The 22,837-nt window shown below is 35.7% G+C and overlaps 1 protein-coding gene across 2 annotated transcripts in view; it reads left to right on the top strand.

Annotated features, from left to right (window-relative positions):
* The window catches only part of GRPR (gastrin releasing peptide receptor), a 57,266-nt gene extending 39,254 nt beyond the window's left edge, over nt 1-18,012 (top strand). For both annotated transcript variants that reach the window (XM_074192700.1, XM_074192699.1), the window contains 2 exons: nt 10,501-10,852; nt 16,815-18,012. In XM_074192700.1, the coding sequence (XP_074048801.1) occupies nt 10,501-10,852; nt 16,815-17,207 (745 nt within the window). In that variant the 3' untranslated portion in view covers nt 17,208-18,012. The remainder of the gene's footprint in view (nt 1-10,500; nt 10,853-16,814) is intronic.
* Nucleotides 18,013-22,837: the final 4,825 nt, after the last annotated feature.

Genomic DNA, 22,837 nt, shown 5'->3' with positions numbered 1-22,837 from the left:
TCTAATCATTAGCCTGACCTATAAAACCTTCATTGTTTGGGGCCAAATATATTTCCTGTCTCTCACCTTGAACCTGTGCAGCTCAATAGATCCCCCTTCCCTGTAACATATACAAAGAATGCTACCCCAAAGTCTAGCTCTGTGCCTCACATATAGTAAGTGCTGAAGAAATGCTTATTCATGTTTGATTCAAAACAGGTCTAACAAGGCTTTGGTGCCTGCTTTAAAAATGCATTTCTCATTGGGGGGGGGGGGGGGTGTCTTGGGAACTGCTCCAGGAGACAAGAGAACTGTGAACAATTTTTGTCTGGGCCTACCATGTTGTTGGAAGCAGTCTTATTTTTCATTTGGCTACATATATGGAACCATCCAAATCTTTAAATCTGCCTAAATAAGCACTGCCTTCTCCCTTTCTGAGGCATCCAGAAGTGAAGGACATATTCACTGGCAGTGAATATGTAGAGTTAGGATAGGCCTGGGAGCCATCTACTCCTCCCTCCACCTCCCCAGGACATGTGGCCACAACAATTTCAGGCCTCAGAGTGGTTCAATGGCTTGCCCCAAGTCCCATAGCAAGAATGTGACAGAACTAGAATTCAAATCCAAAGCTTTTGCTTCTAAGGTCAGTGCTATTTTTATAAACCATGCTGCCTCTCACAAGTTTCCAAGTCATTATTTGTTCCCATTCTCTTTCTCCACACCATCTGCCCTTTTCTCACCCTCACTTTCTGGGGTTTTCCATTTGTTCCTAGTCACTTCCCTGCCTATCATGTTGGCTCTTGTTTCTTGGGGGAAAAGACCTTTATTTATTTATATTCCATTCCAATAAGAGATAAATCTTAAAATATCAGTATAAGAACATGTCACATAATGTTGCCCCAATTAACACCTTTTTAATGATTTCATTAATTAAATAATCAAACCTAAATATATATCAATTAATTATACAACATTCAAACTTCTTTGTTACATCATGAAACTACTTTACAATACTATTTGGTTAATCACCTACTTAAAACACTGTTGTGATAGCACCAATTGTTCCCTAGAATATTGCTATCCTTAACAATAAAATAATAAATAATAAATGCTTATCATTGACTTTTTATTGAATCAGATATTGAACTCCTTTACATGAGGCATACCTGTACCACCACAAGATGGTGGTACACTTGATTGTAATCATACAATCACACCTGATTGTAAATGACTGGTACTAATATATATCTGAAATCAGATTTTAATAGAGTTTAAAGACACTGAGAAGGGGAAAAACTGTTGTAAAAAGGGAGAGTAAGATGTTGTTATTGTTGTTGTTCATTTGTTCAGTTGTATCTGATTCTTCCTAAACTCATAAACCATATTATCCACGGAGTTTTATTGGCAAAGATACTGGAGTGGTTTTTCATTTCCTTCTCTACAGACTGGATATGCAAAAGACAAATTTTGCTTACTTCACTTTTCACTTAGGGAAAGATCAGAGCACTTTTTCATTTTCTCGGAGAAAATTATATCTAAAATTATGACATGAAAACCAGATTTTTCTTTTAGTACTCAAGCATTTATGTCTTATGCATTTACTATGGCATTCAAGATAGAGAGAACTAGAAAGAGGTAAGGATTCATATTCTGGCCCCAGTAGGTTTTTTGTGAGCAAGAGAGCATTTATTATGTCAATAACAGAAGACAGCTAGCTAGGTGGGCAGTAGATAGAACACTGGGTCTGTAATCAACATAAGCCTGAATTCAAAGCCAAAAATGTTCCTTGCTTTTTTTTATTTAGTTTTGTTTTGTTTTTATACAATTTCCCTCTCTTTTGGGGGACTGATATCCCTAGTCTAGTCCCCTCAACCAGTGTTTAGACTTTATGATTTTGGGGCTATCATCCTGTTGCCCCTTCTTGGTATATTCTTTAACTTAATAAATCACTTAATAAATACCCATTGACTTGGCTTAAAATGTTGTACTTAGAACAGTGTGTAATCTGGGCTGTGATTACTGTCTTTGCATTAGAAATAGATTTATAAGATTATAATTGACTTATTGTGCCCCAAGTAATAGAAAATTCCCTCCTGAAAGACTTGAGGTTCATATATCCTCCCTTGTGTCATATCAATGAATTTACTTCACCATGCTTGCTCATGGTAGGGATACCTAAGAGAAGAATTTAGTCTCAGTCCTAGTGCTCCCAGTATATGAAATAAGGGAAGGAACTACAAAGAAGTCTCTTTGGGTCAGGGCAAGAATGCCCATGCAGTCTATTTAGACATATGCAATAAGGCCAAAAAAACACCAGCAAGATATTATGTAAATGTGGAACTCTTGATAATTTTGAAATGGTGTTGTTATGTTAATGGTATGTTGATGCCTCCCTAAGTCAAGGGTAGCATGAATAAGAATTAATCTATCTCCTACCACCAAAATGATAAAACTCATAACCCCTGAGCACTCCTCCCTTTACAATGATTCCATGCCCCAATGCTCCAAACTGATTGGTGGTTAAATAAGTAACACTCTGATTCCCTCCCTCTCACTATTCTCTTCCCTACTGCTGTCTGCCTTCCTCCACCATCCCAACCTCCATATCTTTGGTAAGGTAATGGGATTAAGTGTCTGAGGTCAGATTTGAACTCAGGTCCTCCTGGCTATAGGGCCATTGCTCTACCCATTGCACCAACTAGCTGCCCCCTCCCAGAGAGAATCTAAATAGACACAATAAGTCAATTATAATCTTATAAATCTATTTCTAATGCAAAGATCCTGAGACTTAAAGACCATGGACCAGTTAACAGGATCAAGGGGACATTACATTAGTATCTAACCCTAATTTAGCCCACAGTCTCAGGATGTGGCCTCAGCTAATTTAATAGGTGGTTGCTAATGGCTTCTATACTCCCCTAATTTATGGGACAGTTTATAAGTGACTTCTATCTTATTTGCGATCTTACTTCCCACTATTATTACCTTTAGCTAGCAAGGGTGGGCTTGGGAGAACCACAACAAAATACAATTTCAAAAGTCTTTTAGAAATTCCACCCTGCATGAGGATGAAGAAAGTATTAAGACAATAAAAAGAACTTGTTTGAACAATTCACATGAAAGGAGAGCAGCGGCTAGGTGGCACAGTGGATAGAGCACCAGCCCTGGAGTCAGGAGTACCTAGGTTCAAATCTGGTCTCATACACTTAATAATTACCTAGCTGTGTGGCCTTGGGCAAGCCACTTAACCCTATTTGCCTTGCAAAAATCCTAAAAAAACAACACATGAAAGGAGATCAGATATGAGAATACCCTAGGAAGGGGTAAGAAATTCTAAATATTTTTTAAAATGAGATGTTATAAGTTAAGACACCCAGACAAAGAGGGAAGTGTTCTGGATAAGGAAAAGGTAGAAAGAGTGGAGAAGTGAGGGGATGCAGCAGGAAAAAGTGAAATTAATAAAAACCAAGAATAAAATAAAATAAAATTGAAGGGGCAGTTAAACAGCATAATGAACAGAGCATCAGCCCTGGAGTCAGGAGGAACTGAGTTGAAATGTGACCTCAGATACTTAATAATTACCCAGCTGTGTGACCTTGGGCAAGTCACTTAACCCCTTTGCTTAGCAAAAACAAAAACAAAATAAAGAGTGAAAGACAGGGAAGGAGAGGAATGGAGGAGGAGAGAAAGAGAGGGAGAGGAGAGTACAGTCAAGAAATCTGAGTTTGGATAGAAAGTAAATGGGCACATGGGTTTCTGGAAGAAGACTTGAATCAGATTGTTACAATCAAAATAAATATCCTGGGACTTTATACTGTGTTCTTCCCTTTTAAATAATAAAATTTGATGGAGGTAAATGGAAACTTTATAACTATAACTTTATTATTAATGAACTGAATTGTGACCATAAAATGGAAGAGGAGATCAATTAGAAATTTTAATCCAACAATGAATTATGGTTGCATATAAGAAACATACCTAGAACATAAATACACACAGGAGTTAAATGAGGATCTGAATTACTTAGAAGAATATGAGAAGTATAAGAGTTGTGACCCTGGGGCGGCTAGGTGGCGCAGTGGATAAAGCACGGGCCCTGGAGTCAGGAGTACCTGGGTTCAAATCTGGTCTCAGACACTTAATAATTACCTAGCCATGTGGCCTTGGGCAAGCCACTTAACCCCATTTGCCTTGAAAAAAACCTAAAAAAAAAAGAGTTGCGACCCTGATTTTAGGAAAAATATTTTCTGCCAAGAGAGATAAATAAGTAAACAATATTAAATTGAAAGATAACTTAGATAATAAAATGATATGGGTATTAAATATACATGCACTGTATAGTATAACAATTAACTTAAGGGGAAAGATTTTTGTGGTATAACACTATGGATGAATTTGACAAGATAAACAAGAAAAAATAATTGGTCTAAACAGAATGGTGGAAAAGCAAAGCTTGATAGCACTAAGGTGATTTTTGAATAGGAATATTGAAAAGTATACTTGTTTTTCTATATTATATAGTATCTTTTTAAAAATCTTGTACTAGAACATGGAGAACTAAAATTTGGTACCAAGAACCAAACACTGTTCCAAATGTGAACTAACCAGGGAAGATTACACTACTGTAATTCAGACTATTGCCTGAACAGTAGAGAATACTGAAACTTATACTGACACAGTGATTCATTTTTTTCTATTCTGCATGTTAATCTGTGTTGGAAGAAATTCAGATGAAGGAGGGAGGTATCATCCCGTCTTCAGCCTTTATAGTACCTGCTATATATCATGTGACTCCTGCCTATCTTCATGTATAGGTAACTGGGGAGGTACTGAGATGCATAGTCCCATCCCTTTTGCTGAGATGGCTATCAGAATTGTCTTTATCTCATTATGAAAGTTATTAATAAAAGTTGACTCCATCTTGAATCCCTTGCTGATCTCTAGTGATCAGTAAATAGTCAATGAGTTGTTGTCTTGAGATATTTTAATGAAAATTCTTTTTAATTCTCTTTGTCCTGAGTTTTGCTTCCTTAATCAGGGTGAAAGCCCAAATGAAGAATTTTCCTTTTAATAGGTAACTGATAATTTCTCAATTTCAAATGAAACTATCATAAAGCAGTAAAATAACAATGATGATGTGCATTTATGTAGTTCTTTAAATTTTATAAATTCATTTAAACATATTAATTCACTTGATCTTTACACTTTGAGTTAGGTGTTATTATTTCCATTCTTCAGATGAAGAAACATGCTCACTTAGAGAATTTTCATGACTTTCCTACTATCACAAAGCTTGTACGTGTCTGAAGATGGATTTGAACTGAGGTCTTCCCAGTTCCATGTTTTGAATTTTGTGTACTACAGCCTAATTCCCTAGGTTATATGTCAAGATAATTACAACTTTGCATTTATATGTTCTTTCTTCAAAATCTTCTCTTCATTAATTTAAATTCTTCACAATTTTTTTCTGGGGGCAAATATATGTGTGTGTACATATACACACATGTTTCTATGTACACATATGTATTCATATGTGTGTATATATGCATTTTCAAGAACCCCATAGTCTATGTAGAGCAGACAAACTATCAAGAAGCCTACAGACTTTACTGGGGAATTGCAGATAATTAAGCAAAGAAGTTCTAGGACATTTAAAATGATGCTTTCATTAAAATAAACCCTTAATAAGTACTTTTTCATTCATTCATTTAGTCTGTTAGTTATTCTATACCTAAAGGTCCTGGAACTCAGCTTGGATAAAAACTGATCCCTCCACTTCTTCAGGTTTTTTATAAGAAAAAGCAGAGCAGGAATGTTTTTTAAGAATAAAGTATAATCCAATTAACCTCCATTTCACAGTAGGTATAGATATATTTCTAATTGAATCATAGATTTTGATCTTGAGAGGACCTTAGACTTCATCCAATATAACTGTCTCATTTTATGGATGAGGAACTAAGCTCAGAGAGGGAGAGTTGTTGTAAAGAAAATTCTTCATTTGGACTTTCACCCTGATTAATGAGGCAAAACTCAGGACAAAGAGAATTAAAAGGAGTTTATCAAAGAGAATTAAACAAAGGGAATTAAAAGGAGTACATGAAGGTAGCAACACTTTGAGAGGCTGGTTACTGAAGATCAACAATGGCTTTTAAAGGTAACTTTAAAACATTCAGAGAGGATCTACATTGGTAAATGAGGTCGAGCCTTTGCATCTCAGCTCCTCCCCAAGGTAGCAAGAATGTGACAGAGGTCACAGGTAGGAAGCACCTTGGCTTGACAAATATTAGGGAACTGGGTGACATCTCCCCCAACACTTATTGACAAGCAGGTGTGAGAACAATGAGTCGCTGAGTCAACATAACTTCCAGTAGAATAACTTTTTTAGGTTTTTTTTAGGTTTTTTTGGCAAGTCAATGGAGTTAAGTGACTTACCCAAGGTCACACAGCTAAGTAATTGTATAAAATAACTTTTCAAAGGTTACTCTGATAATAAGGGGAAAAGTCATAATTAGAACCCAAAACTTCTCACTCCATATATATTACTCTTCCTACAGTACCATGCTATCTCTCATATCATCACCTCTATTCATTCTGCAGATGCCTAACTGAACATTGTCTGTAAAACTGAATTTTCCTTCCCATCTGTAAAAATTTGAGCATATCAGATAGATCACCTATGTTTAAATAATCAATCCATCAGTTTAACAGTTTTTGAACATCTCTTCACAAGAAATTGTGATAGGCAAAGGGAGAAAGAGTATAAAGAAATATAAGTCCATTCATAGTCCTCAAGAAGGTTATAATTTATAATTCAAGAAAAAATAAAACTCAACCCCACAAAAAGACTACTGATAGCTCAGAACTGTTTTTAAGTGTTAAATGACTCATATATACCAGTGATCTCCATCTTCTCATCTTACCACAAGTCCATGACAAATTTTTATTAGTTCATAAAAATCTTATTATCAAAGGTCCTTATTTCTGGAGAAGAAGCATGTTGTAGTGGACAAAGAGACAGCCTCAGAGCTCTAAGAAAGAGCTGGGCTTAAGTCATACCTCTGATTCACAATGACTATGTGACCCTGGAAAAGTCACAATTTCTTAATTGTCTAGTGAACTCTTTAAGACTACAAGTTGCATAGAAGCTGTCAGCATTCATTAATAGAAGAGGTTTTCTCAATCCATAATCACCTTTATGTCTTAAAAAAATACAGATAAAAATCTGACTTTTCTTTGAGTATTTTGCTCCCTTATTCATGCCTTTTCTCGTATCTCCAGTTCTTAGTTCCTACTCCCCCAAATTGCTAAAAGCCCCCCCCCCCGCTAAAGCTATCTTAAGTAGGAAAATACCCACATTTTATTAGTCTGCAGTTCATTTTGTCTCAGAAAAACCCTAATAAAATAATAAATGTTGGAGAATTCTGGGGAAGAAGAGACAAAAGTCTAAATTAGTCAGGGAAGGCTTCAATGAAAAGTAGAACTTCAGCTTAGTGCTATATAAATTTTAAGATTCATATAAGCCAAGAGGAGAAAGAAGTACATAAAGAAAGATGGGAAATGAATAAAAACATTGCAATCAGAATACGTTTGTTTTGTTTGAAGTATAGTGAGCAAACAATTTTTGGAATGAACCTTGATTTTATTACCACAGTTCTTCAAAATGAAGTGGAAGATTATTTTAGATATAATATATAAGAACTATAACAAACAAAAATTTTCTAGATAGTGTTTCGCAATTTTTATTTCAAATAAAATGGTTTCTTTTTAATGTAAATTTTTGTGAAACCAAACGGGATAATCAGTAATTAGGAATTCTGACTTCATAGTTAAATAAAATTAAAAACCAGAGATGGGAGTAGATCAAAAGAAGAAGTTAAGGTATGAGCTAAACAGATGACATAGACCAGACACAAATAATAAGAGTTGAAAAGTCTAAGGCATTGGGAAGCTAGGATGTTTAAAGGCAGCAGAGATTGAAGTAGAAAGGAAGGCTGTTAGGAGGTTACTTGTCATCTACCTAAATGAGGCCACCTTGGTATAGCCACAGATGACTACACCAAGGATCTTGTCTAGGATGGAAAGAATTTTATTGAAAAGGAGGAAGGGGCTGAGTGGTGAAATAGATGTAGGAAAATTACCAATGCTTCCTTCTGGCTCTGTGTGCCATAGAATATGTGAAAAGGATTAATTGGACTTATAGACAGTGCCAAGAGACATAGAATTTTTAGGAGAAAGTCAAGGTTCAATTAGTATAGCCAATGTGGGGGACTGTGAACTGGGAATATGAGAAGAGAGTTAATATGAAAGAGAAGTTTATAACAATAGATTGGATACAGTATAAAGAAAAAGGAATAGAAAAACTAGGAACTAGGGCTGGGTTGGAAAGAGAACAAGGGGAGATATAGCAAGGAGTGGGTTTTACATAGACAAAAAGGCAATTCTAAATCACAGAATAAGATGATCTGGGAGGGGCAGCTAGGTGGCACAGTGCATAGAGCTCCAGCCCTGGAGTCAGGAGAACTTCAGTTCAAATCCGGTCTCAGACACTTAATAATTACCTAGCTGTGTGGCCTTGGGCAAGCCACTTAGCCCCATTTGCCTTGCAAAAACCGTAAAAAAAAGATCTTGGAGTAGAGACTGGCTAGCTAGTCTGTAGAGAGTTCCATATAGAGAGAAACTAGATTGACTCTAAGTTTATCATAACTAAGCTGTGTGGATACTGATTCTGAGATGGAGCCCCTCAGTTGATTACAACAGATGAAGAGGGGTTGGGTACAAGGAATGCTAGAGTATTGATTGTTTGTTTTATCCAGCTGATTCTGTCCTGGGTACTGTCCTTGTTAACCAATTTCTGAACTTGATACAATCCTTGTCTTCAGATATTTTACTGGGGTTGAAAATGAAGGAAAGACAGGAGACAACAGTCCGTGTTATATGTTGCCATAAGTTCTTCCTTATGATCTTTCCCCTGGACTGGAAAGTACAGTAAAGTCAACCCTGGGAGAAGAGACCTCATTAGATCATCAGATTCTTGTCAAGGAAATGGATGATTGTCAGACTTCCATTGAACCAGTAGAGATGCTTGTTAGACAAGCATCCTATTCCAGGGGAAGAAACATACCCTCAAGATGTTGTCACCTTGATCTATCAATGCTAGGTCTAACTCTGATGACAGTAACTGAAAAATAACCTGTTTAATATAAAAATTACTACTATAAATTCAATAATTCTTGGTAATTTCTTTCTACCTTATTGAAAATTAATTTTAGAATTCATTATTAAATTCATAGTAATTCCTTTCCATCATACATTTCCTAACAGAGTGTAAAAAGACACCAGTAAAGATTCAGACACATCTCAGGTTACCAGTATTCACAATTTGAGTATTAAACATAGTATCTTCCTCCCTATAAACTAAGCAAATAAGAAAAAAATTAAGTGATGAAATAAAGCATGTAAGAGGAAGAACTTATATTGAACTAAGGAAAATTATAAAGAGAAATTACAACAAAATATAATGGATCTGCACTACTAGAGAGTGAGGAGGAGAAGTGAAGAGAGGTGCTATGCTACGGAACACTATTATAGGTAAGACACCAGTAAACTCCTTTTTTCTCTTACCATCACTGAAGTTATACTTAGCACTGATAGATCAAGTCTTTATCCTTGTATGCCAACATTCAGAGTGGCATGCTTCTACCCCAACCTAGCATCAAGTTCCAAGTTGTAACCATAGTATTCCAAATTCCATTATGGGGTAGATTACATTAATAGTAAAACTCAAATGTACCATGAATAAATTGATACATTTGGAGTCAAAGGACCTCAGTTCAAATCTGTCATTTAAGACCTGTATTATGTTAAGTGTCTTAGTTCACCTATCTTGATCATATTTTCTCACCAGTAAAATGAAAGAGCTAGGATGACCCTTCAAGGTCCTTTCTATCTCAGATCCTTATGGTCTTGCATGACTTACTTGATTCTCAAACTGAAAAGGCAGTTTTCAAATACTAAAATGATAGTTAAAAACTTAAAGTTTGCCTTAGTTTAAAAAATTTATTTCCTATCCCTACCTTTTTATAAACATCATATCTAAGCATGTTTTAGTAGTGATTGAACAAAGTCAGCATTTTAAAGTTTGTAAATTTTACAAAGCATTATGGACATTATCTCATTTTAATTTATTACCATAACAACCCTGATGGGTTCAAGGAACAAATATTATGATCATTCCTATTTTACAGATGAACTAACTGAGGCTCAAGGAAGTTCTGTGTGACCTATGGTCACATCCCAAAGGCAAGTTTTGAAGTCTGTCTGGACTCCACATTCAGCATTCTGTCTTCCACAAAATCCTGAAAATAAATGAAAATGATCTTGTCTTTGTTTGTCTTAAAATAACTTTACCTTCCTCAAAGCAAGCAAATGGGAGGTCAACTTTGTGATGAAGGTGCATAGAATAAAAGTAAAAATAAAAAGATGACTCTCAGAACATTAATGTTTTCTCTTTCTTTGCCCTAGATATAAAGCTATTGTTCGACCAATGGACATCCAAGCCTCTCATGCCCTCTTGAAGATTTGTTTAAAAGCAGCTTTTATCTGGGTCATCTCCATGTTGCTCGCCATTCCTGAAGCTGTATTTTCTGATCTGCATCCTTTTTATGAGAAGAGCACTAACCAAACTTTCATCAGTTGTGCACCATACCCCCATTCCAATGAGCTGCACCCCAAAATTCATTCAATGGCTTCTTTTCTGATCTTCTATATTATTCCCTTGTTCATCATTTCTGTATATTATTATTTCATTGCCAAGAATTTGATCCGGAGTGCTTATAATTTACCAGTGGAAGGGAACATACATGTCAGAAGGCAGGTAGGTTTTTTTATAATTTATTTAACTGGTGATGTGTTTGATCCATGATAGGGATTTCTTTAGCAACTAAAGAATAATATATAGATGGACATACCAGGCCAATGTGATTTTTGAATGAATAATGCATTAGGTAGGGATGAGATTAGGTGTTTCAAGTCAACCTAAAAATTTAGGAAGGTTTGTCTTTTGATTAGGTAACTTAGGTATCCATAAAATTTTTTACTTAAAATTCAGCATCTTTTAAAGATGTGATAATTAAGTAACTATTATATTCACCTAGGAAGTTAATGAGACATGGAAGATTTATTTGGGAGAAGTATCTAGATTCTTTTGGTTCTGTACTTTTTTTAATATTTAAGAGAATTGTTTAATTTCAACCTGACTTAGGAGATAGTTGACAAATAAATTATTGTTCCCCTTTTCCTAACATCCTAAAAATATAGTTAGGCTTATTCTTAGTGTCTTGCTTGCCATTGTGTGAAGTGTTGATGGGGAAAAAGAGTAAATATATTGTGTTAAGTATTTCTTTTTTTGAAGGAGAAATTGTAGTAGTGGAGGGTAAGGAATTAGTAATAGCTGATATCCATATCCATATATATATGTATATATATATATATATACATATATATATGGCACTATAGTTACAAAAATCTTTAAACATCTTACTTTATCCTCACAATGATGTCCAGTTTACAGATAAAGAAACTGAGTCACAGATTACTTAAATGGATTTCCCAAGGTCACATATTTTGTGGTGTAGTTAATTCAAATCCTGGATTTATTTATATGTAAGATGAAAGAGGTAGACTCTTGGGTCTCTGTTCCTTTCAATTCTATGTTAGAGTGTCTTCAGGGAGGACCAGCACCAGCTCTTGTCAAAGCTGCTCATTTATCTTTGGTGTCCATCTGTCATCCAACTCTCAACTGTGACTCTAAGAAGTTATAATATTCTTGGTATTTGTAAAACCCAAAAAATCATTTTGGCAGATGGACTAAGCCAGGTTGAGGGTAACCAACATGCCTCAGACCCTTCAGTGACTTAGGTGGATATCTACCTCAAGCATGTAAAGCTTGCTTCAGTGGGCAGATCAGGACAATTTGTTCCAACAGCCATGAAGGAGTGCTGAGAGTTTGGTAAGGCATTTAAGAGGCCAAAGTCATTTACTGCATCCCAGGCCATCACCAGTTATAGACTTTTGAATTGCCACTGAATTTTCATGAGTCTGAAACAGAGAATATGATGGACAACTTTGTGCACCTCTGCCTTAAATCTAATTCATGTGCAAGTTAATCCATCATCTCATGATGTCATTGGTCCCCTTTAAAAATGAAGCATGAACAGCAATAATTTCTAAATTGTTGATTCTCTGATATGTATCAGAGCTGAGACTCGACCTCAGCTCTTCTTAAGTTCCAATTGAGAGGTTTTTTTTTAACCTTTAGAATATATATCATTTCAGTAAAGAGTTGATTCAGTCGGTGGCTTCACCCTACATTATTCAATTTGCTGTCAAGGTTATGGAGGTAACAGTTGGAGGGGAGACTCAATGAAATGGTCCTCTGAAAGGTCTCCTCAGGGAGAAATATCGATTTCCTTCATTGTTCTACCATTAAAAACAAAACTTTTGTTCTAATTAGCTTAGCATACACATCCATTCACTTCCTAGGTCATTTAGTCCTCTTGGAACGAATGCTAAATTTGGAGTCAAAGCACTTAAGGTTCATATCCTGGCTTTCAGGAGTAGCTTAGGTCCCTGTTTCATCCTAATTCTAAATTGGAGTGTGTTCAAGAAGGACCAGCACCTCGGTGGGGGGGGTGAGGGATTAATAGGGAGTAGCTTAATCTTAGTTTCCCCATTTGTAGAATGAAGTTGAACTAGATAACTTCTACCATCCCCTCTAACTTTATATCTATGATGCTATGAAGTAAAAAATAACCATGTAAGGGAGGCAATAAGATGAACTGTCTCCTAATATCTCCTTTTTCCTTCCCCCCACCTTTGGATCATGGACTAAAAGACACAACCCTCACTACAAAGGAGGCTACACTCTTGTCTCAGACTGGTCACTGTTCCTTCAGGGTAGAACAATAATCTAACTTGTTGTGTATAACTCTTTTCTAAGAGATAAAAGCCTGGAAATTATTCACATCATCTTTTCACTTTCATTCATGTCTCTTCCCCCATTCGCTGCAACATATACCAAGCTAAAGAAAGAAAAGTCCTGTATTTTAAGCCTGATTAGAAACTGCAAAATGGAGATCCTGGTGATGAGTGCTTTTCTCCTTACTCCCTTATTTTATAGCCAAGATGTGGATGTTTCAGACAGAAAAGAAAATATACACCATTTTGGTAAAGATTTTGTTCAATTGGAGACTACACACTACAACATTCAATTTGCTGTAAGGTTATGGAAGTGATAGGTTTGGAGGGGAGAACTCAATGAAATGTTCCTCTGAAAGTTCCACTTAGGGAGGAATATCCATTTCCTTAACTGTTCTATCACTAGAAAAGAAGCAAAGGAATTATATTGCTCAAATCAATTTTCATGAAATCATATTTTGAAGTCATATAAGATAGCCATCTCTTCAGATCTTGGAGGATAACATACACCACACAACAATAGTGTTTGACTTTTAGTGTATTTTTGAGGTGGTTTTTTTATATAGGGTACTTTTGAGGGGGTTTTGGGGTGTATTTTGGTCCAAATATGAGATTTCATCTATGTAGGGCAACTGTTCTCAAACTTTTTTGGTTTCAGGACTCCTTTACCCTCTTTCCAAGTATCACTGACCCTAAAGAACTTTTTATGTAGGCTTTAACTATCAATATTTACTATATTAGAAATTAAAACATCTTAGTATTACTATAATGTTTCTACTTCATGGACCTCCAAAAAAGTCCATACCATAGGAAATCTGAGTCTCCCCTCCAACCCTGTTACCTCCTTATGAGGAAATTTGTTCTCCAAATGCAGGTCAGTACCTCCTCTGTAATGTCATAGAGTGTTACCTAGAACACTGAGAAATTAACTTTCTCCTGATTACACAGTCGGTATATATAAGAAATAGGATTTGAACTTATTTTTCCTAAATTCCAAGTCTGACTCTCTATACATTAACCAAGCTGCCACTAATGTATTTTAAGTTAGTGTATTTATATGTCTAATTAACAAGTGATAGCCAAAAGGGGGGGGGGGGGATTCAAGATATCTCTTCCATTTCCATTTACCCATGTGCTGATCCAATTCCTTCAGAGCAGCCCTGGAAATAAAGGACAAAATCAAAGATATGGAATTTTTGCCCCTTCACCATGCAGAACCCTCTCAGCTACAATTCAGTATGAGCAAATTTTAGAAACTGATCTTGTCAGTCTAGAGAAAGTCATTTGATTGAGAGGAGTGCCAAGAGTTAATCTAATGAATAATATCTCTTTCTTAAATGTTTACTATCATCTTCTATTTTATTTGATCAATTTTAATACCATCACCTGTAAAGGAGAAACTGCTTGAACCTTGCCTTTTATTTCAGATTAAGGAAAGGAGCTGAAGTGAGAGAGAATTTAGTTGAAGTTTCTAAAATATTAGACTTCCCTTTATCTACATTCCCTCCTCCCAAAATAAGGTTTTGAATTAAAGAATTATAAATGCAACAAACTAGTGACTTGGCTTGGATAGAAGGCCTCTATCTATTTTAGCATGGGGCTTGAATGTGGTTTGAAGATACCTATAAACCTAGAGGAGGGAACTCAATTGTTAGCTGCCCCAAAAATGGGAAAAGTAGATTCACATAAGTATTTGGGCATGACTTTTAGACTAGGTCCCTCCAAAAAAGAGTCAAGTCATTTCATAAAACAGAAATCTATCTGTAGGGTCAGGAGAAACTGCTCATTGAGATGTATCCTTTATTTAAATTGTTTCAAACTTTTGTATTATAAGCAATCATTAAACAAATGAGAAAACCACATATCAAATTTTTTAAAATTCAAATTGTTTACAATTTGCTAAAAGTATATATATACAATTTAGAAAAATGATATTTTTTCTGTTTTTTTCCACTCTTTTTCTTCTATAAAATCAAATTTTATTGTTGATTTTTTTATAGTCAGAGTGGGCTATAATTCTGATTTTGCATTCTTCATTCTGAATCACTTCATATAAGTTTTTCCCATATTTTCTCTATTATTTTATTTGTCTTTTTTATGGTGCAGTGATATTGTGTTTTATTGATAGGCTGCAGTTTATCCAACTATTTCCCAATTCCTAAATATATTACTATCTTTTGTATTTAATTAATAAAGCTACTATAAATATTTCTATATAGCTTGTATTTTTTGTTTCTTTTAATAGTATTCTGGTCCTTGTAATGATATCATTGGCTCAAAGAGCATGATCATTATTATAATTTATTGATAGCATATTGCATATTGATAGCATTATTGATAGTGGCAGAATGCATTTATTCATCATTCTATTAAAAACTTAATGCTAGTTCTATTTCCTTACAGTCACTACAATGGATTTGATTTCTTTCTTTCTTTCTTTCTTTCTTTCTTTCTTTCTTTCTTTCTTTCTTTCTTTCTTTCTTTCTTTTTTGCTATCACTGTCAACTTGATGCAAGACCTTTTATGTAAAACTCCAAGTCATTCACTGAATTTAACATTATGTTCAAAGGTTTTCATACTTCTGAAAACTATGCTTGTGAAATGTGGGTACAATGGATTACAAATAAATTGTATGGTAAAAGGTATAACCACAGGGTTCCAGGGAGCCTTACCCAACCCAAAGGGAGAGTTCAAATACCAAATAGTTTATTATTTGGAAAATTTATCATAACAAAAGCAACACAATATGCTTCATCAATAGGAACTAGATCTGTGATTTCTCTGGTCTAGGAAACTCTCAAATGTGAAACTTCCCTCTGTAAAATCAAGTTGACAACTCTGTGGCTTAAAAATAGACTTATGGAGTTGTATGTTTATATTATTTGTGTAGGTCATATAGGCAGTATGTATCAGAGGTGAGACTTGAACCAAGGTCTCTCTAGCTCTAGGACCAGCTCTCTATCCACTGTGTCACAATTCCCTTTGTGAGTCTATTTTTCAATGGACAAAAAAGGCATGAAATAGATCATTTCCCACACAATTGGCACTGAAGCTACTGTACTTCCATATCACCGAATCCCACCTCCCCTGGGGTGCCCACAAACAGCTCCCCATTGTGGTGTGTCAAATAGATATATCCTTACCTATGTCCCACCATCCAAAATTACCTTCTCTTTGCTCTTATCATCTATGATTTGATCAGAACCTAGTTCTGGCACTCTATCCACTGTACCACCTATCCTCCTGAGGTACCTGTCTCAGAGGTGGCAACATGGTTCAGTGGAAAGTATGCTAAAGTGTTTTTAAGTTAGTGCTCTCTGTAAATTAACTGTGTACATCGGCCAAATTGCTTAACCTCTTCAGGTCTCTCCCTCATCAAAATAGGGGAATAGGAAGTTGGATTAGATGACCTCCAAAGTCCCTTTTCCCAAATATCTGGATCCTTTAATGTAAGGCATTGATTGACTCTACTGATACTCCCTTCCTTACCAGGTGGGCTTGTAACCAAGGAACAAGACAGTGGAAAGGGTGGATTATCCTACTTCCATTGCAAATCCTGCTATGCTGTAATGTGGTCCTTGTCAGGGAAACAGAAAGACAGACATAGAATCCTGGGTCGGTTTCCATATGACCAGGCAATATAGCAGAATGGTCAGGCTTACAAGAAATGAATACTAGGTGGGGAGTGAGGAGCCACAAAAGAGTAGAGCCAATATAGTCCTCAAGGGTCCTTGTTGTAAATGAGACTTAAGCCTTGTAATCAGCTTTGTTTTAAGCTTCCCTTCAGGCGTTTTCGGGCTCAGCTGATGGCATTTCAATCCAGGGGCTTCTGCCAATCTTTCTGTCCTTGGTCCCTTCAGATGGAATCCCGAAAGCGGCTGGCCAAGACCGTGCTGGTGTTCGTGGCTCTCTTCGCGGTCTGCTGGCTGCCCAACCACGTCATCTACCTGTACCGCTCCTACCACTACTCGGAGGTGGACATCTCCATGCTCCACTTCATCTCCAGCATCTGCGCCCGGCTGCTGGCCTTCGCCAACTCCTGCGTGAACCCCTTTGCCCTCTACCTGCTGAGCAAGAGTTTCAGGAAACAATTCAACTCCCAGTTCTCCTGCTGCCGGCCGGGCCTGCTCAGGAGGTCTCAGAGTACCGGCAGGAGCACCACGTGCATGACCTCCCTCAAGAGCACCAACCAGTCTGTGGCCACCTTCAGCCTCATCAATGGCAACCACGTCTGCCATGAGGGTTATGTGTAGGGTTGCAGCAGGAAAGGTGGCCTTAGGCGGGCTCGTGGGCTCTAATTCAGCCTCATCCAGTAGGGTCTTTAGCTCCTCTCATCCCTTACCCTCCAATCTCAGTGCAGAGAGCACCTGAAACCCTTGAGAAGTTGGTTTTGTCAGAAATGAACTGGGAACAAGGGTATTTAAGAGATGACCTCATTGTGTTCGTATTTTCTACATGATTGACCCAGAAATATGAATGGAGGACTTAGTTTGAGGCATAAGCCGCCTTAGGATGACTATTCCATTTTCCAAACCAAAAACTAAAAAGAAATTATTGTTCATCAAATATTTACTCTTGGTAGGAAATGATTCATATAAAATGTAATTTGATTTATTTTTTCAGGAAAACGTCTATTATCCTCAATGAGGAGCACCTATTTGTGAGCCAAAGTATGTTTGACATGAATCTGAATAATGTTTTAGTGTTCAAGCTGAGGGATCTTCTCAAATTAGAAATTCAGACAAAATGAGGCAATAAAAATTGCTGAACATTTATTTTCCAAGGTAGGCACAGTTTTGTTTCCTTAAGGAGCTTAATAAATACTTGTTTACTAAGTAAGTCCACAAGTAAAGCAGGCAATTCAGAATTAACTGTTCATGTTCTCTCCCTTGTGTATTTGTGAATACATAGTTTCATAAGATTAAATTCTAACTTGAAGGTAGTCTCTTTCATTTGGTTGCCAAAATAGATAAGATCTATTGATAAGAAATCATCAGCTTGTCATCAGAAAAAGAGGAAACACTTAAAACTTTTACCTATTTCCTAGAGCTAAATATGTGTGTGTTTAATATAGTATTTAAACTGTAAATTTTTAAATGTAAAAAGTGGTGTTTGGGAATTGAGGGAGGGTGGGTGGGTTTTTATAGCTGCCTCATAAAGGCAATTAATAATTAATTTAAGTAAATTTGATTAAAAATGTGTTGAAAGTAGTTCACCTACTTTTTCCTTCTAAAGAGTATAGAAAACACTTGTTACACTTCAAGAGCATGAATTTTTTCTAGAATCTGTATGAAAAAGTTAAAGCATGCTTTTCAGGTTTGTTTAATGGCAAACACTAATATTTTTCTTTGCCTCTTGAAGAAAACTTTAACCCACATGTAGAAAAAATTCTATTTGCAAAGTGACAAGTTCATAGAATTTTTTTTAAATTCATTTGTCAACCTAAAAGTTGATACCATAAGCAAATTAGGAGGAAAAGCAATAGTTTAACTGTCAAATCTATGAAAATGGAAGAATTTATGACCAAACAAGAGGTAGAGAGCATTATAAAATGCAAAATGTACAATTTTGATTACATTAAATTAAAAAAAAGTTTTGCATTGAAAACAAAAAACAATGCAGCCAAGATGAGAAGGAAAACAGAAAGAAGTAATTTTACAGGAAGTATTTTTGATAAAGGTCTCATTTCCCAAATATATAGAGAGCTAAGCCAAATTTCTAAGAATACAAGTCATTCCCCAATTGATAAATGGTCAAAGGATATGAACTGGCAGTTTTCAGGTGAATAAATTAAAGATATCTATAATTAGAGGGAAAAATGCTTTAAATCATTATTGAAAAAATGCTCTAAATCACTATTGATTAGAGAAATACAAATGAAAACAACTCTGAGTTACCATCTCACACCTACCACATTTGCTAATATGACATAAAGGGAAAATGATAAAAGTTGGAGATATGGAAAAATTGAGACACTATTGCATTGTTATGAACTGATCCAATCATTCTGGATAACAATTTTGGAGCTATGCCCAAAGATCAATCAAACTGCATATCCTTTGATTCGGCAATATACCAAAGAGATCTTAGAAAGAGGAAATTGACCTACATATACAAAAATATTTATTGCAATTCTTTTGTGATGGTAAAGAATTGGAAATAGAGACAATGTCCATCAATTGGGGAATTAATGAATAAGTTGTGGTATATGAATGTAATGGAATACTATTGTGCTATCAGAAATAATGAGCAGGGAGATTTCACAAAAATCTGGAAAGATTTACATGAACTAATTATTGAGTGAAATGAGCAAAACTAGGAGAACATTTTATATATAACAACAACATTGTGCAATGATCAGCTATGATAAACTTAGTTCTTCTCAGCAATACAATGATCCAAGACAATTTCATAAGATTCATAATAGAAAATGCTATTTATATCCAAAGAAAGAATGAATATCAAAGCACTATTTTTACCTTTTTTTTTGGTGTTTTTTGGTGGCTTTTCCCTATTCTGTTTTTTTTTCTTTCACAGCATGTCTAATGTGGAACTGTGTTTATATGATTACACATATTTAAATAATATCAGTTTGCTTACCATCTTTGGGAGAGGAGATGGGAAAGAGGGAGGGGAAGTATGTAACATAAAAATTCTGAAAACAATCTTTACAGGTAAATAGAAAATAAAATATTTTTGTCACTTTAAAAAATTGAATAAAAGGAGGCTTATAAAATTGATTTAATTGATTGTGAGCTACAAATCAAACTTTCCTTTGCACCTAGGTGATCTCCTTCTGTCAATTTACAAATGGGCTAATCTATTCTGCACATGTACCTGAACACATCCTATCCTTTGTTTTCTGAGGTCATGTCACTCATGATGTTCATTATCCTTTCAAGAAAGTATGGCTTAAAAATGTAGCATGATTGGGTCTTCTTTCTTGAAGCCCAATCAAGCCCAATCAAGAAACTTGTTTTCCCTAGATTTGAGATAGGAGTTAATGTTTTCAAAAATTATTAGTAAGTTGTAGGAAAGAGAAAAAATTAACATGGTCTGAAGAATAGTTGTTCAAGGCAATATTTATGGAATGAAAGAATGAATGAATGTAGAATGAATGAATAAATAAATATGAGCATTTTTATTTCTGATTGGTGCATTCCAAGCTCATCTGTTTGCTTCTGTAGTCTGTGAGGATCACAGCTGTATCACAGCTTGCAATTGTTTCAATTCAGCTCAGCAAATAGCAGCTGGTTTGGAATCTTATTGTCAAACATGGCCCACAGAGTCAACTCTGACAAAGTCCATTGGTTTCAGGGGCTCCTTTGGAACTCTTCTTAAGAATGGGTTATGTTGGGCAGCTAGGTGGCACCAGCCTTGGAGTCAGTAGTACCTGGGTTCAAATCCAGTCTCAGACATTTAATAATTACCTAGCTGTGTGGCCTTGGGCAAGCCATTTAACCCCGTTTGCCTTGCAAAAAAAACCTAAAAGAAAAAGAATGGGTTATGTTGACAATCTTCCAGTCTTTTGCTGCAATGGCCATTTGTGATAATAGAGCTCACATATCTCTGTCAAGTATCCTTCAAAACTTAGGGTTGCTGCCATAAGTCCTGGTGATTTCTTAAAATCTATATTAGTTTATAATTGACTAGATCATTCAATTGATTCAGAACCTTTGCTTTCTCAAATGCAAAGGACATTTAAGGAGACCTTTTAAGAAAAGGTTGGACTAACAATCTGTACTTTATGAAGAGGATATTAGGTCAATTCTCACTTCTAAATAGCAGTTTTTTAATCAGAAAGATCAGAAATCAAAAGTGCTAAATCAATCAGTAATTCAAAAAACAAAAATAGATCTATTCAACAATGAATAGATGAGCTACAACACTCTTGATGACTACTGCAGGGTTTTGAAGGAAGTTTTGCTACTAGCTTTCTGGTAATCTTGATGAAGTCATTTTACTTCCTTTATACTCAGTGTCTTTATCTGCAAAATGAGGGGGTTGAAATTGATGATCTCTAAGGTCTCCTGCAACACAAATATTCTACCTTTTTTGTGATTTTGCACTTGTTTATTTTACTTTGGTTGTTATGTGATACCTTTCATTGGCTTCTTCTCTTTTATAAAGAGGATTTTCAATACTGAATTTGGAGACCCTTACAAAGTGCTTGTTGAGTTTTTTTTACAGTAGCATTTTAAAGAAATTTTGAGTTTATTTTTGAAAAACTTATTTTGTGAAAAAGGACAAATTTTTGCTTCCACCTTGATAACTTGCCATGTTCATGGGAAAATATTAAGAAAGTAAATTGATTTGACAGACACTTTGATTACATGGAACAATCATTGATACTGAGAAACAGGGCTCTCTGAGAATAATTATAATCTGTTTATGAAATACTTCCTTCACAATAGCTATTGAAGATAGGTAAAGCATGTTGTATTAGCCTCATTTTACAGGTGAAAAAATTGAGGCTCTGAGAAGTGAAGAAAATTGCTTAAGGTCTCTTGGCTTGGAAGTAGTAAGGACAATAAGGATTTTGGGGTCCCCAAATCTAGTTTGCAAACCCATTCCCATCATTTCATCATAAGGACACTTCTTTTTGTTGTCTTTTTACTCTTGTCTAACTCTTTGTGATGATATTTGGGGTTTTCTTGGCAATGGCACTGAAGTAGTTTGCCATTTCCTTCTCCAACTCACTTTACAAATGAGAAAACTGGGGCAAACCGTGTCTAGTGGTTGTAAAAAGGGGCAGCTAGGTAGCACAGTGGATAGAGCACCAGCCCTGGAGTCAGGAGGATCTGGGTTCAAATTGGACCTGAGACACTTAATAAATAGCTGTGTGACCTTGGACAAGTCACTTAACCCCATTGTCTTGCAAAAACTAAATAAATAAAAGTAAGTGTAGCACTCATGACTGTGCAATTAAACACAGCTGCTAAGTGTCTGAGGCCCAATTTGAACTCAGGTCTTTCTGACTCTGGGACAGGTGCTCTATCTACTCTGCTACCTAGTTACCCTCAGAAAGACAAATAAATGGACAGATTCAATTCAATTAATATTTACTATGCAGTCACTCTGCCAAATGCTATGTTGGCACTGAGAATACAAAGACAGAAATAAAATAATATCCTTCCCTCAAGAAGCTTACCTTCTACTAAAAAGATGCAACATGTACAATAGTAAGGATAGTACAAGTAGAGTTGGAAAGGAAGAGAACAACCAGGAAATGGGGGAAAATTCAAAGAGGCACAACTAACTTGGATTTTAAAGGATGACTAGGATTCCAAGAGATAAAGATGAAAATGGAAAAAACTTTTGAGATGCAAGAGTATATGAAAATGTATGAACTGAAGTAGCAAGGTCTAGTAATGACTAGTAATACAATATGAATGGAAAACAAATTATGTGAAAGGGAGTAATATCAAATTTCTGGAATGGAAACCACATTGATGAACATTAAAATCCAAATGTTTGTGTCTCAGTTCCCTGAATCAATGAAGTAGCATCATTTTTACTCCAAAATTCAATAATACCAGGTTTCAGACTATGCTTGGCTTTGGTCCTCTTGCTCCCAAGAAGGGAACTAGACAGCCACTGAGGGATCCTGATAATCTCTCACTGATACAACCTATACAACTAGATATCTTTTGGATCTATCTACTAGAAGTGATGTCTTCAAGAGTGGACAATTGTACTTGACCCAGAATAAGTGCTTCATGAATTCTAATTGACTGACTGAAGTCACAAATAAATGGGACTGTCCTGCCTCAGGACACAAACAGTTAGTAATGAATGACTGCCCAGTCATCAGAGAATGAGATGCAGGTGTGTTGAACAATTCCCTTAAGGTTCTAAAATTCTTTGCCCTTGAAGAGGTTGG

The sequence above is a fragment of the Macrotis lagotis genome, chromosome 6 (genome assembly GCF_037893015.1).
Source record: "Macrotis lagotis isolate mMagLag1 chromosome 6, bilby.v1.9.chrom.fasta, whole genome shotgun sequence".
Taxonomy (NCBI): domain Eukaryota; kingdom Metazoa; phylum Chordata; class Mammalia; order Peramelemorphia; family Peramelidae; genus Macrotis; species Macrotis lagotis.
This window is presented reverse-complemented; position numbering and strand designations above follow the sequence as displayed.